Source organism: Ostrinia nubilalis, chromosome 16 (genome assembly GCF_963855985.1).
Source record: "Ostrinia nubilalis chromosome 16, ilOstNubi1.1, whole genome shotgun sequence".
NCBI lineage: Eukaryota > Metazoa > Arthropoda > Insecta > Lepidoptera > Crambidae > Ostrinia > Ostrinia nubilalis.
The window spans coordinates 2,043,253-2,060,049 of record NC_087103.1 but is presented as its reverse complement, the minus strand read 5'-3'; the positions used below and the strand labels follow the sequence as shown (position 1 = coordinate 2,060,049).

Below are 16,797 nucleotides of genomic sequence, written 5' to 3'. Positions count from 1 at the left end.
CGCCGGATGTCGAAGTTCTACAACATTTTGGTTGGTCTTCTGTTAGGATAACAAATATTAATAGTTAGAACATTAAATTTACTATGAATCAACGTAATAGTTCGACAAAGTGACTCGAATTCGCTCTACAAAACGATTGGACTTGATCGAACTTAATAAACGGCCTGTGGTAGCTCATAGCTTGCTTATGGTAGAAGCAGTGGTCTATAGATACTAATCCTACTATATCCGACTGTCTGTTTGTTAAGTTTTCATGCATATACTGCTGAACCAATTTTGATGAATCTCTACACAAAAGTTTGTATCGGAAACCTACTTTTTATCAAGAATGGTATTAGATATTTATGTCTTATATTATGTCATTAAGTCTTAGGTAAACCTAATCATGTGTCATGGGATGAGGTCCTCCTGGGACATACTATAGACAGACCAGTGCAAATACATGCAAGCAAAATCACGGGGAAATCCTGTACTTACCTAAGAAGTGCTGAAATCAACGAATATAATGAAGTCCACTCAATAATAATTAATGACAAGATTCTCTAATTTACGGAGCATTTATTTACACAAATCAGTAATGTTAAATTAATTTAATTGAACAACATAATGGCTCTTCACAATATGTTAATGCATTTTCTGAAAATTAACATGCATTTTAAGCGGTTATTATCTTAAACGAAGCGCTGTTGATTTTAATCTGAATTATACATTTTAAATTCAATGAATATACAATCTGCTTAAAAAATAAACCATTTTATTTCTTTATTGTTTTATTTAGTAGTAAGAGACATCAAGTGTCCATCGGTGATGACTTTAGTTGACGAAGTTGATTTTAAGACCCTCGCTGTCTTCGCTGTCGTCGCTGTCATTGCTGTCATCACCATTGTCGTCGCTGTCATCACCATTGTCGTCGCTGTCATCACCGTTGTCGTCGCTGTCATCGCCATTGTCGTCGCTGTCATCACCGTTGTCGTCGCTGTCTCCACTGTCGTTACCGCCAGGGAGCTGGATTTCAGCGGTCTGCTCGATCCAGTCGCGGTAGGCGGCAGGGTTGATGAAGCCTACAAATAGATGCAAATAAAAATCCGGCACCAGTGAAAAAGACTAGCACTGTCTATAATGCAGTGCCCCGAAGGGTTCATAATTGTATCTAACTTACCATACCACCTTTTGTAAAATTATGGATGCAATAATAAATTGCCAACCGGGCAACATGGAAATCATTGGCGGAAGCCTATGTTCAGCAGTGGACGTCCTATGGCTGAGATGATGATGATGATGAATAAATTATTGAGTATAGTTTATAGTGTCATAAATTTCTTTAAATTCCTATGGTTAAAAAGAAAATTCGATTATTTCGGGACTATTCCCACCTCTCGTTCCCACCACTGCAACTCCTGTGTAGCCAGGATCTACAGCTTGACCGCCACAAAAACCCAACCAATGAAGGTCAAGTTTGTCCCGGGGGAAAGTTAAACTGTCATTGGACCCGCAACGAAATTAATCAGAAGAACATAGGAGGAGTTCGAAATTAAGGTTCGACTTCCCTCCATTGCAAAGCGGATGACAGGTGACAAACAAAGGTTTAAAACCTTTAAGAAAAAGATTATGCACCACGGACAATAAATTAAATTAAGGGGGCCTATCTTATGAGCAATTAGCAACTACCTGCCAATAATATTTTTCACAAAATCGCTTAAAAGCACGGAAATTTTTCCTTGTCGCGACAAGATCGGTGTAATAAATTGCGGAAACAGATGTATGTTGTATTGAATTAAGCATTATATCACGTTCATGTTTCCAAAGATCACACTCCCACAAGATATGATGGGCAGACTGCTCATGACTGACATCATCAGTGGAACACTCGCAAAAAGGAGACGGAACTAGTTTGAATTCGTGAAGTTTATGTTTAAAGTTGCCATGTCCCGTGAGGAACTGCGACGAGCAATGGTCGATTTCTAACCATCGCCTAGTTAGACGTTCGCGTACATTCGGGAAGAATTTATATAAGTGACGTCCTTTGACTGACGTATCCCATCTTTTTTGCCATTCATTAAGTAAATCTTCTTCAACGACTTCTCGGGAATCAAATAATCGACTTATTTTAGAACGATCGCGGCTATTTAAGAAATCGGAGGTTATATTTTCCCTTGATGCGAAGTACATAGCCGCACGCTTTTGTACCTCTAAGTCGACCGGCAGTACACCAGCCAGGACTGGCAGAGCCTCCGTGCTCACAGTTCTGTAAGCTTTGCAAAGAAAAATCAATGCAAGGCGTTGACTTTGGAGTAGTTTCCGTCGAGCGGCTCCTATAGTAGCTCTGTCAGCCCAAACTGGTGCACCATAGCAAATGGAGCTTAAATAAGTGGCCGAATATGGGCATTTCTACGGGGACGACCGATCGACCTACTGGGGCGAAAAAAGTACCTTTAAAATTGAAGTACGGACTTGAAAAAAATCACACGTATTTATAGGACTCTTGACTTGATGGAGAGCATATTTAGAAGACCGCCAGGTTTTACATCTCGCCTTGAAAAAATCCGAAAGTTCAAAAACGGGCGAAATTTGGCCTAAAATGGAGTGTCCGGTTTCCAGAATTTACTCGTTTTTGCTTCATAACTTTTGAAATAATAACTTCCCCATTATGAAACCCACATTCACAGAACAAGGGATAGTTAATAAAGCTATATAAATGAGTTTCTTTATTGCAAGTCCTTGGGTTTTAATACAATAACACATTTAAATTTTGTCCGACGTGTGTGCCTCAATTCCGTGATTTTTACTTTTGTGCTCCTATATCACTAACAACGCACAATACGAACACCCACGCCTGATTCCCATAAACTAGCAGTTGCACTCGAGTGGTCAAGCACTATAAAAGAGGGATCAGTCGCTTTGAGGAGCATTTTTCAGAGGTTTGAAATCACTCAGAATTTTTGGTCACTGGTCATTTCTCAAACCGGTGTGCGATATTAATAATGTTCATGAAGTATTTAATGAGATTACTGCTGAATTAATTAAGTATTTAACTGATATCTGCCATTACGTTTGGTAGAAATCGCTGTAATTTATAATATTTTCGAGTAATTTGATGAAATGTGATTTTTCCTCAATTCCGTGGATCTCAATTCCGCGGATAGTGGGGCATCGAATTGAGAAAACACGTACACCGAATTGATATTAAATGAAAATAGATACTTTTATTGTGCTATAAATTGTTTGTGTAACTTAAAATAATAATGAAATCAATAAAGCATAATAATAGGGTGAACTACCAATCATTGGACCGTACCAGTCATTGGACAGAAGACAATAAAACTATTTTTTTGAGGTTTCATGAAAAAAAAAATACACTGCTATTGCTATCTTATTAAAATATTTCTTCCAGGTTCTTCCCTCGACCTTCGCCAGATCGTCGGTCTACCTAGTGGGGGCCTGCTCACTGGTCCGTGGTTTCCACTCGACAACTTTTCAGTCCCAACAGACATTATCTGTACGAGCTATGTGCCCCGCCTACTGCTACTTGATTTATGCAATTTTACGGGCTATGCCGGTCACTTTGGTTCTCTTGCTGATATTCACATTTATGATTCTTATTAGGCTCATAGTAAGCGACCAAGTTTCACATCCATACACCATCACTGGCAACACACACTGGTAGAAGACTTTTGTCTTAAGACTCTGCGGTATTTCAGACGTAATAGCGAAGCTTCCCGATTGATGCTTAGCTGAGTTGAATTCAGCGATAGACCTCTTTCTCAAAGTTGGACATAACTATCTGGACTCTTGTCCCAGGTATACACAATTGTCAACAACTTCGAGTGTAGTCTCCAACCTTCAGAGGAGGAACCTGGGTGCAACACGGACATTTGACAGGATTTTTGTCTTGCCCATGTTCATTTTGAGACCCACTTGTTGAAAGGCTCTACGGAGGCCATGACTCCCATATCATCCCCGATATCGCGACTCCTTGGTCTTCTGCATAATCTGCCGCAAGCTTGTTAGGAAGACTGGAAGTCGTCGAGTCTGCGAGCGAGATGATTCGTAAGGACTCTCGAAAACAGCTTGTAAACACGCCTCATAAGTGAGATGAGTCTATAATGCTATCACCACACTTCTGTGTCATGCCGGAGGCGTTTTTTCTTCGAGAATGACGGAATTGAACTGCTTCTGTAGAGCCTTTAGTACCGGCGAAGCTCAGCTATAATGCCGTAACACCTGGTGCCTTGTTGTATTTCAGCTATTTGAGTGCCATTTTAATAGTGTACAAACTGACGTCCGATATAATAATTATCTTCGGTATAGTGTCAGGTCAATCTAGCTCTTGGGTTTTGCAATATTTGTTTTATGTTTAAGGTTAAGAATAAATAAACAAAGAGACCCTGTGTTATGTATTTATTTAAATAAAATTAAAATAATATATAAAAATTAAGAATTTATTATAGTTCCTTATTAAAAAATTAAACATATTGATTAGGATTTTTGTTTTATTCCATTGGTATTTCAGACACATAAACCTAAAATGAACCATCTAACTAATAGACCAGCAATCAGATATCAAAACGTTTTAAGTATTTATTATATTAATTATTGAAATACATTAGTTATTTCTTCATAATGTCATCAATTCTAAGATTGCGGAGCGATTTTTATATTTGGAGATTCATTTCTCAATTCCGTGATTCATTTTCTCAATTCGGTGCTCTCTCAATTCGATGCTTAACATTTCTCATAAATCACTTCACAATATTTAGTGACAATGCTATTTTTACATTCAGAATGGAGTAACATTTATTTTTTTGTATTGAAACTACTTAAAAAACTAAATATAAATTTTAGCACCGAATTGAGAAAAAATACACCGTACAGTAGAAATGCCCATATATTACTCGGAGGATTTTAAACGTTAGACCCCACGTCGAGGTTGAAATGTGACTTAAGGCATAAAAGTTCTTTTTAGCTTTTTCACCGATCTGTTTAATGTGCTCGACAAAACTAAAGTTTTTCTCTAAAATTAGTCCGAGATAGCAAACAGATTCCCGTTTTTTAACAGTTATTTCATTGAATTTAATGCGAGGCAAAACTTTAAGATTACCTTTTAATAGAAGCTGATAAGTTTTGTGAGGGGCAAACTGCAAACGATTCCTGTCTCCCCATTGAGATATTAAATTCAAGCATGTATCCGCTAGATTTTCAAGCTTTGATCTAGTGTCAGCCTCTATTAAAAGGAGACCGTCATCAGCGTACCCGGTTAACGAACAGCCTTCGGGTAATGGTAATGCTAGAAAATCATCGAAACCCAAATTCCAAAGGTAGGGCCCTAGGACCGATCCTTGGGGACAGCCGCGCGTGAGCACCTTTGATTCAGCATGATGGCCGAGTTTTAATTTAGTTGTACCGTTACAAAAGTACGAGTGCAGTAGTGAATATATATTACTATAGCATCCACGAACTTTCAGTTTTAAGAGCAGGATCGGCCACCAAGCATTGTCGAAGGCACCTGAAATATCGAGGAATATTCCTACAACGTACTTTGCCACCGAGGACGTCACTTTTTGTCTAACAGATATTACTGCATCTGCAGTAGACTTCCCGGCGGTGAAGCCAAACTGCTGCTCGTGAAAAATTGGACCACCCGGTAGCAAACGCGGCACTACTAATCGCTCTAACAGTTTACCTAATGAGGGAAGTAATGTAATAGGTCGGTACGATTTAGGATCTTCGGGCGGTTTGTCACCTCCCTTTGGTATAATTTTAATAAATCCGCGACGCCATATACTCGGAAACACGCCCTCCGAGATACAACGAGTGAAAACATTAAGAATATCCGTTCCGGCTGTTTTACACGCTGCTTTAATCATTTTATTTGATATTTTATCTTCGCCCGATGCTTTGTTTAAGGGTAAACTATTTACTATATCGTAAAACTCATCAAGGCTAGGAATAGAAGACACAGGCGACTCAGGCAGCACCGCAATAGCATTTCTGACGTCCCGATGATAATCGTTATCGTCAGACACACTATCGTCGGGTATAAGCGCGTTAAGAAGAGCACCTGTTGTTTCCTCTACACCCACCGTATGAGTGTTGTTAATTTTTATGTTAGAAATATAAGCAATATCTAATTTACGGTTAGCTTTGAATTCATGATATATCGGAGACCACGGACCCTCTTTTTCTAATCTCTCGACTGTTTTCCGCAGTAACACGCCCTTGGCTATTTACAGCAGCTCGATAATGGGACCTGGCAACCCTCAAAGAACATAAAGCATTTTCATATGCATCCCCAGTAACATTTGCCTTTCGAAGTGTGTTAAGCTTACGGCGAGCCCGGCGAAACTTTTTCCTAATTTCTACCAGCGATTCATTCCACCAATCACATCTACGTACACCTCTAGTTGGAGCGCGACCAATCGCAACATCTGCACAATACGTAAAAGTATCGGACATAATTTCTGCACTATCAGTCGCGCTCAGGTCGGCACGAGTAAAATCTTTGGCATGAGACGCAAAAAGAGTACTGAAAAAAGCCCAGTCGGCCCCACGACATTTATATCTATAGTTGTTGTTGCACTCATGAACTGTGTCTTGTCGCGACATTGGTTTAAACTCGTACACTATCAAGCGATGATCACTACAGGACGCGTCGGGGAGGACACGCCACCTATCCAGCTGGACGTCTGCGCTAGAAAGCGTGACGTCAATATGAGACTCGCCCGTTGGGCTACTGTAGGTTGGTGGTGCATTAGGGGTGTTGTGAATAACTAAGTTCATTTCAGCTATGAAGTCTTCCACGGCTGAGCGACGCTCCACATCAGTCGAGCGGAGCTTGCCGTGCCAAAGTGGAGATGACGCGTTCGCGTCAACTCCAATGATAACCCTACGCCCTGTTAGGGACTGTAATACAAAGCGTAGGTGGTGTAGATGAGGCCCAACCGGGTCAGAAAATTCGATTATTTGCTATAAGAACAAAAATAGTCACTTATTTGGAAAATCAGAATTCAAGAAAGTGTAGTAGAATGTACTTACTGCTGCTATCACCAGCCCTGGTCAGGATACCGTACTGCATTCCGTCTTTCACCAGGGGGGATCCAAGATCGAACTAGAAACATATTTCTACGTTAGTCACTTTATAAAGCACCACGCCTAGGGTGTTATGGCTAAGGCTCAGTTGCACCACCTTATTTTAACCGTAACAATAACATGTGCTTTTTGTATGGACTTTGACAGATTTTTGACGTTTTCGAAGTTAAAGTAAGATGGTGCAACTCAGCCTAAGAGTGGTAGATGATTTTTATTATTATTGGTTTTTGGGCCTTTACTTGCGCCAACTCGACCAGGTTTGATCTATTGTGGCAGCCCTTGTCTTTAGGGTTCACTGCTTAGTCCCGTTGAGTCTACATTTCCAGATTCTTTGGAGCGTGATATCTGCTATCTCATCCGGGTGCATGATGTGTCGCCCGAGATGGATGCTTCTTTTGCTCATAAGCGGGCCGCATGAGCAAAGAACATGCATGGCCGTTTCTTCTTCTGTATGGCAGAATCTGCACAGAGTTTCCTCGGTCATGTTCATGTTTGATTTATGTTTGTTTAGTTTGCAGTGACCGGTTAGCATTCTAGTCACTGCACAGGCTTTGTAGGTATACTTTGTAGATGATACTCACGATGGTGCTCTCGGCATCGGCAGAGATGACACCGTCATCGTCGGTGCTCACGTCAGCATCGACGCAGCTCAGGAACTCACCAGCGGCTGTCACAAGCAAATAAAGGTAATCAACAACCAGAAAAGGAAGAACCATGACATCTGCACAATTTAAATTCAGTTGGCGATCAAGTGACGTCATAATTTTCTATTGGAGCTTTGACAAGTATTCATAAAAACCCTCAATTCATCCAGGACTATCAAATACAACACGGAGCAGTTACGTCAGCAGAAATTTTGAATTTACCTGATATTTGATGTATCAGCAAGAAGAAACGCATGTTTTGATTAAATACCAAAAATCTATCTATGACAGATTTAGGCTGAGTCGCACCACCTAACTTTGACTGTAACTTTGACGATAACCGGTTTATTTTGTATGAAGCTTGACAGATTTTTGACGTTTGTCAAAGTTAAAGTAAGATGGTGCAACCCAGCCTTAGTAAGTTTATTACTCATACGAGTAGGTAACATATTTTGTAAAATATTTGATTGAATTCAAAATTAGAATACATACCGCCATCAGCATCAGCTCCGTATGTGCAGACCTTGCCGGATGAGGGCACTTCAGCATCAGCGGCAGCCAACTCCACAACGGCGATGTTTGCGCTGGCTGGAAAGTAAGAAAACGTTAGAAAGCTATCAACTTCAACTGCTTGATCAGCAACAACTAATTCAAGATCATCATTCCAGTCATAGGTTACATTATACTGCTGAACATATTTACTAAAGCCTCCAATGATTTCGGTTGGAAATTGCCTGCATCGAGCAGCTTCCTGCAACTCTATAAGGTCATCTGTCCATCTTGTGGATGAACGAACTACACAGTAACGAAAGAAAGATATTTATAGCAGCACTTCAGCAATCGCGAAAGCTCTAGCTAGGAGGTCTTAGAGCTTAACAATTGGCTATGTACCTACAAATTAAATGAGCAAAATAAATGCTCTGTAGGTCGCTTCGCATTTCTTTAAACTTGCTATTAGAAATCTATAAGGTACAACTGATTGTGAACAGTCTCGAAATAATCATAATAATAATATGATAACGATACCGATTGTCTAAAGAAGCTGGTTAAACCATCGGCAGCATATTCACGTATTTTTCTTTGATAAGAAACTACGAATTGTTGCAATTTACGTAGGTACATAATCTATACTATCTATCTATACTATCTATATATATAAAAGAAAGTCGTGTTAGTTACTTCGCTTATAACTCAAGAACGGCTGAACTGATTTAGCTGAAAATTGTCAGGGAGGTAGTTTAGAGCCAGGAGAAGGACATAGGATACTTTTTATCCCGTTCGAAACAAAAAAAAAAGTCTGCTTATTTATTGCCATTAAGGCGGAACAAAGTTCGCCGGGTCAGCTATCTATATATATAAAAGAAAGTCGTGTTAGTTACTTCGCTTATAACTCAAGAACGGCTGAACTGATTTAGCTGAAAATTGTCAGGGAGGTAGTTTAGAGCCAGGAGAAGGACATAGGATACTTTTTATCCCGTTCGAAACAAAAAAAAAAGTCTGCTTATTTATTGCCATTAAGGCGGAACAAAGTTCGCCGGGTCAGCTAGTAATATTATAAATGCGAAAGTAACTCTGTCTATCTGTCTGGCTTGCTTTTACGCCTAAACCAATTAACCGATTTTGATGAAATTTTGCATAGAGATACCTAGTTTGAGTCCCGAGAAAGGACATAGGATAGTTTTTATCCCGGTTTTTGAAACAGGGACGCGCGCGATAAAGTTTTTCTGTGAAAGACAAAATTCCTCACGGTCGAAGCCGCGGGCGGCAAGCTAGTTAGAATTTTGTTTATAACATATTGCTGAGTTTCGTGGAATTGTTAAACGTAAAATTATTAGTTACCTACTCATGTTAGAAATTTTAAACATTGTGAAGAGCGGCCTTATCCTAGGACAAGTTTTTTAAAACTTAAATGGAAAAGGCTAATTTGTAATGACAATGTAACATGTGTTTCATAATAAAATATTTGTATTTGTAGTTATTACATAAATACACAAATATGTAGAAGTCTTTATTACCTAGTTAAGTAAATAGTTAAACGTATCGATCAGCTTTAGTTTACAACTCGGAATGGATTCAATAAATCGCTTTTAGTTTTAAATCCGCCAGCGTAAAAGCGTCAACTGCAGAAAGTTTTTAATTAATAGACCGGAGGCCTCTAAAAGTTTTAATTGTGCCGGAAAGGCCATAGTTTGCCAATAGTGCGTCCATATTTGCAAAACTCGTGACATTTTCATTAATTATGTCTGGCTTTTGAGGTAATTTCATCGTCGTGATCCGCCATTTCAACGAAGCTGTACGAAGATGCGTACCTACCTGCAGAGAATCTACTAAATTACTAAGGTCTTAGCAATAAGCACATTGGCAGCGCACGACACGATACAGCCATTAAGGATACAAAAAAAAATAAAAAACTTGCGGTATGCACTATGCATGGTGCAGTGTGTGATGGATCATTGTTTAAATTACATAATGTTTTAGCTTCCCTTCAGTAGGATATTTAAATCCATAATGGTTGTCACTCGAGAAGGTATGTAGAAATGTTTAATGTTGGATAGTCATAATTGGATAGCCTACAAAATGTACTAAAAAACATTGTTATTGCACTCGCTAAAATAATATTTTGTATATCTGAAAGTGTTGTGAATGCTTATACTAAAACGTTTGTTTTTATTTGTATAGAGAACAATAGTGTCTAGACAAACCTAAAAAGGATTTAGGACGCTATTTGGATCAAATATGTAATTGCTCAATAATGAATAATAAATAAATAAATAAATAAATAAATAAATATTACAGATTGATATTGTGCTGTGTACTATCCTTAAATAAATAAATAAATAAATAAATAAGAGAAGTTAATGATGACTGTAGTAGAACTTACGAGGGTTGAGCACGTATGTTGATCCTGATCAGAGCGATGTCGTTGGCGCCGGTCACAGGGTCGTACTAAGGGTGGCGGTGCACGGGTGCAGTGTTGCTGTGGCGCTACACTTACTAAGGTTTCAGCAATAAGAAAAGTTAATGATGACTGTAGTAGTACTTACGAGGGTTGGGCACGTATCTGTTGATCCTGATCAGAGCGATGTCGTTGGCGCCGGTCACAGGGTCGTACTGAGGGTGGCGGAGCACGGATGCGGCGTTGCTGTGGCGCTACACTTACTAAGGTCTTAGCAATAAGAAAAGATGAGGATGACTGAAGTAGAACTTACGAGGGTTGAGCACGTATCTGTTGACCCTGATCAGAGCGATGTCGTTGGCGCCGGTCACAGGGTCGTACTAAGGGTGGCGGTGCACGGGTGCGGCGTTGCTGTGGCGCTACACTTACTAAGGTCTTAGCAATAAGAAAAGATGAGGATGACTGAAACTCAAGTAGAACTTACGAGGGTTGAGCACGTATCTGTTGACTCTGATCAGAGCGATGTCGTTGGCGCCGGTCACAGGGTCGTACTGAGGGTGGCGTTGCACGAGGTGTCCGGCTGCGGCGCCTCCCTCCGTCACCAACTCCGGCGTGAACACGTCGACGGCGCCGTAGCGGATCCACACGAAGTTGACACTGGAAATGAAGGAGGTCTAAGTAATTTTTAGAGCAACTAAAGTAGAAAGACACGGGTCTTAACGCGACGTTTATTAATCACTAGTGGTTTAAATGACAATATGAAGGTAGTTGAAAATTTTCAAGCCCGCCCGAATGGACGACGCCGCGAGCCGCCAGTCTGCTTGTGACCACGGCTGCAGCATCGCAGCCGAAACGTCAAGCCATGAGTACATTATGACTCATTAATAAACGTCTCGTCTCTAAAAAAAAACTTATTTTTTTTTACTTTAGTCGAAATGGAACGCGAAAGTTTAAAATCATAAATTTTTAGAGCAATTTCGCAAATACGATGTGAATCTGTGAAAATAAAATCAGAGGTGGAATTGTGTAAAGCAATCGTAATCAGTTGACAGTTAATAACGTACGATAAAGTCAGTTAAACAAAGCGTTTGATAGAATAATCGTACGTTATGAACTGTCAAATGATAACGATTGCTTTACACAATTCCACCTCTGGAGTACCTAATCGTAGATGACGATAATTTATACGCACTCCGTATATCCGTCATCCGATGTCTCCAATTAGTTTTCAAATATCTGCATTTTATCGGATTCGGTAGTAAACTGTCTGGAGAATAATCTTTTTTGGGCAGTTCTTACTTGTTATATCAACTGGAGGAAGTGAGCTCCCGGTGACCGTCGAGTTGGGATGACAGCTTGTACGCCAGCCACGGGTTAGAACTAAGAGTGACGTCATACATCCAAGCAGGCTCTGGATTGGAACCTCGAAGAAAAACGCAAACGTGGTCGCCCAAGCAAACTTGGCGGCGCACTGTAGCAGACGAGGCGAAGAAAATCGGCAAGAATTGTCAAGTAAGTCATACAAGATTAGTTCTAGCTGAGCAGTTAAGCCGTGTGGTGACGGCAGAGTAGAATACATTTGTCACCAACTCGTACTCTTCCCGCGGATGTCGTAAGAGGCGACTTAGGGACTACACATCAAACTTCAAAGTCATCAAACAAAGAACGGGCAGCAGCGCTCTCTGAAAAACATCAATCTTTTCAACTGCGATCTCCAACCCGCCTGCCAAGCGTGGGGATTATGGCAAAACCCTCCACTATAGTGGAGGGGGCTCATAGTCCAGCAGTGGACTGTAAAGGGCTGTTGATGATGATGATGATGAGTTGAGCAGTTACCTGTTGACGCAGCTGGCAGAGGTGAGCACCCAGCGAGGGTCGACGAGCGAGCCGATGCAGGAGTTCAGGAGGCCGCCGCTGTTGGTCACGGCCAGGCGCAAATGCACCAGCCAAGGGTTCTCGCCCAAGGACGCGGCTTCACGCCCGACTGGAAGCAGGCACATATGTCAGTGTCGTGGAAGTTTCTGTGGGCTTACCATGAGTTTACGTTAGGTGTGCTCGCTAGCGAATGCGTAAAAAAATTACTTAATTTTTAAGGCTATTTTCAAGAACTAAAATCTTCATAGATTTTTTTGATGCACTCGCTAGCGAGTACACCGAACGTAAACTCATAAACTGGAAATGATTTTTAGAATTCGAAAATTTTTTGGGTCTATTCAGCTTAAAGATCTGGAACGCAAACTAACTGATTGTCTTGTCTTGTTTTAAGAGTACTTTAGGTATCGTGTTAATACGTTTGAGCCACTTTAAAGGTGATGCTACCCATCAAGGTATAGGTAGGCGACAATAGCCGAACGGTGAGGGAGTAAAGAACTGGCCGACTCGTGATCCGAGGAACGCGGGTTCGATCCCCGCCGCTCGACTATTGTGGTGAAGAACACAAGTTACTTAGCTTAAATATATTTTTTATTTAGGTAAAACAAAAAACAACAAAAACAAGATAGAGTATTTATTTACTTTTACACGGGCCCAATATCTACATCTCGGATGAAGGTTTTCTTTAAATAATTAAAAAAGCAGGTCCTACCTAAGTATTTGCTTAGCCATATACCTAATACTTACTTTCGACGCCAGTGCTGCGAGCCTGCAAATAAGAAAAATATGTTAAAATTTGCGTAAAATCATCTTGACATGTAACATTAAGTTCTTACTCTTAGTTCCGCCTATCAGAAATAACATTTTTTAACAATTTCTATAATATTTTTTTAAACTTCTTGACATAATTTATTATAATAATACATAACTTTACAAGACGCGTGTAAGATTTGCACTTTAGCACCTACAGTTGGGTAAGGCCCGATTTCCACTAAAGCGGAGAAGTGAAGAGATGTTTCAATGACCACTCGGATCTCCGAACCAAAGCTGAGCGGTGTGGTGATGTGGAAATAACTAAATCTGATCGGTTCATCATCATCATCATCATCATCATTTCAGCGACAGGGCGTCCACTGCTGAACATAGGCCTTCCCCAATGACTTCCACATCACACGGTTGGTAGCGGCCTGCATCCAGCGCCTTCCTGCTACCTTTATCAGGTCTTCGTCCCACGCTGTGTTTTCCGGTACGTGGCCTCCACTCCAGAACCTTGCTGCCCCATCGGCCGTCAGTTCTGCGAACTGCGTGCCCTGCCCATTGCCACTTCAGCTTGCTAATCCGTCGGGCTATGTCAGTGACTGTAGTTCATTTACGGATCACCTCATTTCTGATTTGATCTCATAAAGAATCACTGATTGGTTATTCGATCACATATTCTCACCTTTGCTGGAAATCGGGCCCTATGTTTAGGTTTTAAAACTAAAATGTTTAGGTAAAGTAAACTTAACTACATACTTACGAACTAAACTCATAGTCATGATGTACTTTATTATCTTCGAATTAAGCAGGATTAACATGATGCATGGCCGCTTTAAGATTAGATAACATAAATTAGGAATATTTTCAGTTTAACGGCTCATTATAATTATGATAAGAAAGGGACATCAAGTATAAAGATAGTGTGTTTGGAAAACCCAAATTAATCGACTAAGCTAAATCTTTGCCTATAGATATAAAGTATTTACATATTTTTATAAGTTTAATTACTTATGTACTTAGCATTACTTACTTACTTAGACTTCAATTAACGGTTTAAAATTACAAAATCTTAGACCCGTTTTCTATAAAGGCGGAGAAGAGCGGAGAAACGTTTTGAATAACCAATCAGATTTCATTCTATCAATTTCATTCAATCTGAATGACATCTGATTGCCCAAGTAGCACAGAAATGCTGTATAATAGCTGAACTACTGTCCACAATATAATCCTTAGCTGTACAAGCCTTTTGAATAAGAGAGTTAGAGGCGCTGTAAGTGCTTATTTAACTCTAATTTGGGCACAAATTAATCAGCTATTAGGTGAACAACTGTCACTTTAGCATTATAACAACATTATTTGAGCATTATTACAGGTAACTGTCACCCTAAGAGCTGAACATTAACTGAATAATAGAGTAAAATGTTACCAATTAAACAGCACACTGGCCGATTAATAGAGTTTGTAGTAGCCAAGCGTTACCAAAGTACACTCTAGCAGGATCTTTAAACGCTTCTATGAGCACAATATTTTATGGATAATATGGATTACCATATTTGTTAGGCTAGTTTAATAATCGAATTCTTAATTTACCAGGATTCAGAAAGTTCACTATTAATACCATAAAAATTAAGGAAATGCGATACTAATAGCAATTAGCAACCCTTGGAGTGGACAATAGACTTGAGATGCTCCTATGGTCCTGCGTTCGATTCTCACGTACATATACCATCCCGTAGGAAACAAAAAGCGGGTAAATCATTGCGATACTCCTGAATAAGAAAAAATTGGTTTGAAATGTGTATCGTCTAAAAAGAAACCACAAACATTCACATTATCAAAAAATAATTATGAACTAGTGCTTTGGAAGTAATAGCTGTGGTAATAGTAATACCTAGTCATTGGGTCGATTAAGTTAACCAGACGAGGGTTAAGCATCAAATTACCTACTAAAATCTAAAATATGATTAAAGAAATACCAAATACCTAAGTATGTCCATATAACATAACTTTTTACGAGCATATTTTTATGAGTCAAATGCAAGCTCGTTTTCATTAAAATTCCTATAGTGCTAGTTTATAGAGCTAAACATCATGTAAAGATATCTCTTGAAGAAAAATGAGGTAGTACAGGTCAAGTACGAGTAGGTACTTCCTAAAGCAATTTTTTAAAGTAAAGACGCAGTATGTCTCTTTGTTAGATGATTAACCTAATCACTGTGACGATAAAAACAAATCAGTAATGACGTTAAAATTATTTCAGTTTTATGAATTTGCATATTAACAATGGGAAGACCCTTACCTGGGACGCAGCCACCGCGCACAACAAGACCAAAGCAAAGCCCTTCATGTTTAACAGTCAACGACACACTAATAATTGAAACTCACTAATTAACTTATAACATAAGTAATTATATTATTATCATTATCACCACGTCAGAGTGTCATAATCTTTGTTATCGGCAGATTAATTAAAAAAATACTCAACCTAATTCGATGTATTAATCCGAGTTATCCGATTTCCTTCTTAAACAGATAATGCCTGAAATTGAAAATCCAGCATTATAGAAAATAGACAGAAAAACTTTGTTGACACAGTAAGTTCGTTCGCTCGTTTCAGCCCAATGACGTCCACTGTTGGACAAAGGCTTCCCCCAAGGCTTTCCATAATGAACGGTCCTGCGCCGCCCGCATCCAGGTTCCTCCCGCGGCCTTTACCAGATCGTCGAACCACCTAGTAGCAGGACACAGTACATTTAAACAACAATACAACAAGAACAAAAACAATTAGGTTTTAACTTCTAAGCCACTGCATGTCAATAGACCCGCTCAGCATTTATCTTGACATGCTTGTAAGGGCATATCATTTCGCTGCCACCCTTGTTTTTGATTTATAAATTATCTTTTTATCTTGTTCATCATCGTCCATTATAAAAATCGAGGATTCGGAATCGAGGAGGAGCTAAATCCTGTAAAAAATTAAATATAACAGCAATTTTATTGAGGCTCCGTATTTAACCTTTTTTATCGTGTTAAAAGTTTGTTCTTCGGTGGTACCTAGGCCGTTATTTATTTTAATACATACATTGTGCATTGCTTGTTCTAAGTTCGCCTGGCTAGCTACCACTATTCTTACCTAAGTCTGTCGTCATAACAACAATGTTAACAGCATTGTTGTGTTCCGGCAGTTAGAGTTCCTCCGTGGTTGAGGATTCCGGGTGAAGCTCGTTCGGCCTGATTGAATCATCATTTACCATCAGGTGAGATACAGGCCAAGAGCTTCCTCGTTGTGGACAAAAAAACATAAAAAATAATAATATTTAATTTATTACAATTTTTGAAGACAAAAGTGTAGGTAATGTTTAATATTCCTGAAACATATTTATATTCTTGTTACATTTTCAACCTACTTAGATATCACGTCATAAAAACGTAAAGTATAATATTAGGTACCTACTTGTATTGTGATTTAACCTATTGAACCATTGTAAAACCGTGCATTCTAATCTAACCAGACTCGCACAATGATCGTATACGTGGGGT

At 39.5% G+C, this 16,797-nt stretch overlaps 1 protein-coding gene across 1 annotated transcript; it reads right to left on the bottom strand.

The window, feature by feature from the left end:
* Positions 1–737: 737 nt before the first annotated feature.
* On the bottom strand, positions 738–15,646 carry LOC135079241 (chymotrypsin BII-like). Its single transcript, XM_063973835.1, has 8 exons — positions 15,557–15,646; positions 13,246–13,267; positions 12,463–12,610; positions 11,111–11,283; positions 8,223–8,318; positions 7,668–7,753; positions 7,033–7,105; positions 738–1,061 (listed from the first exon to the last, which is right to left on the bottom strand). The coding sequence occupies exons 1-8, from the start codon at positions 15,602–15,604 to the stop codon at positions 814–816; spliced, it is 894 nt and encodes a 297-aa protein (XP_063829905.1). The 5' UTR covers positions 15,605–15,646; the 3' UTR covers positions 738–813.
* Between the last annotated feature and the right edge of the window lie 1,151 nt (positions 15,647–16,797).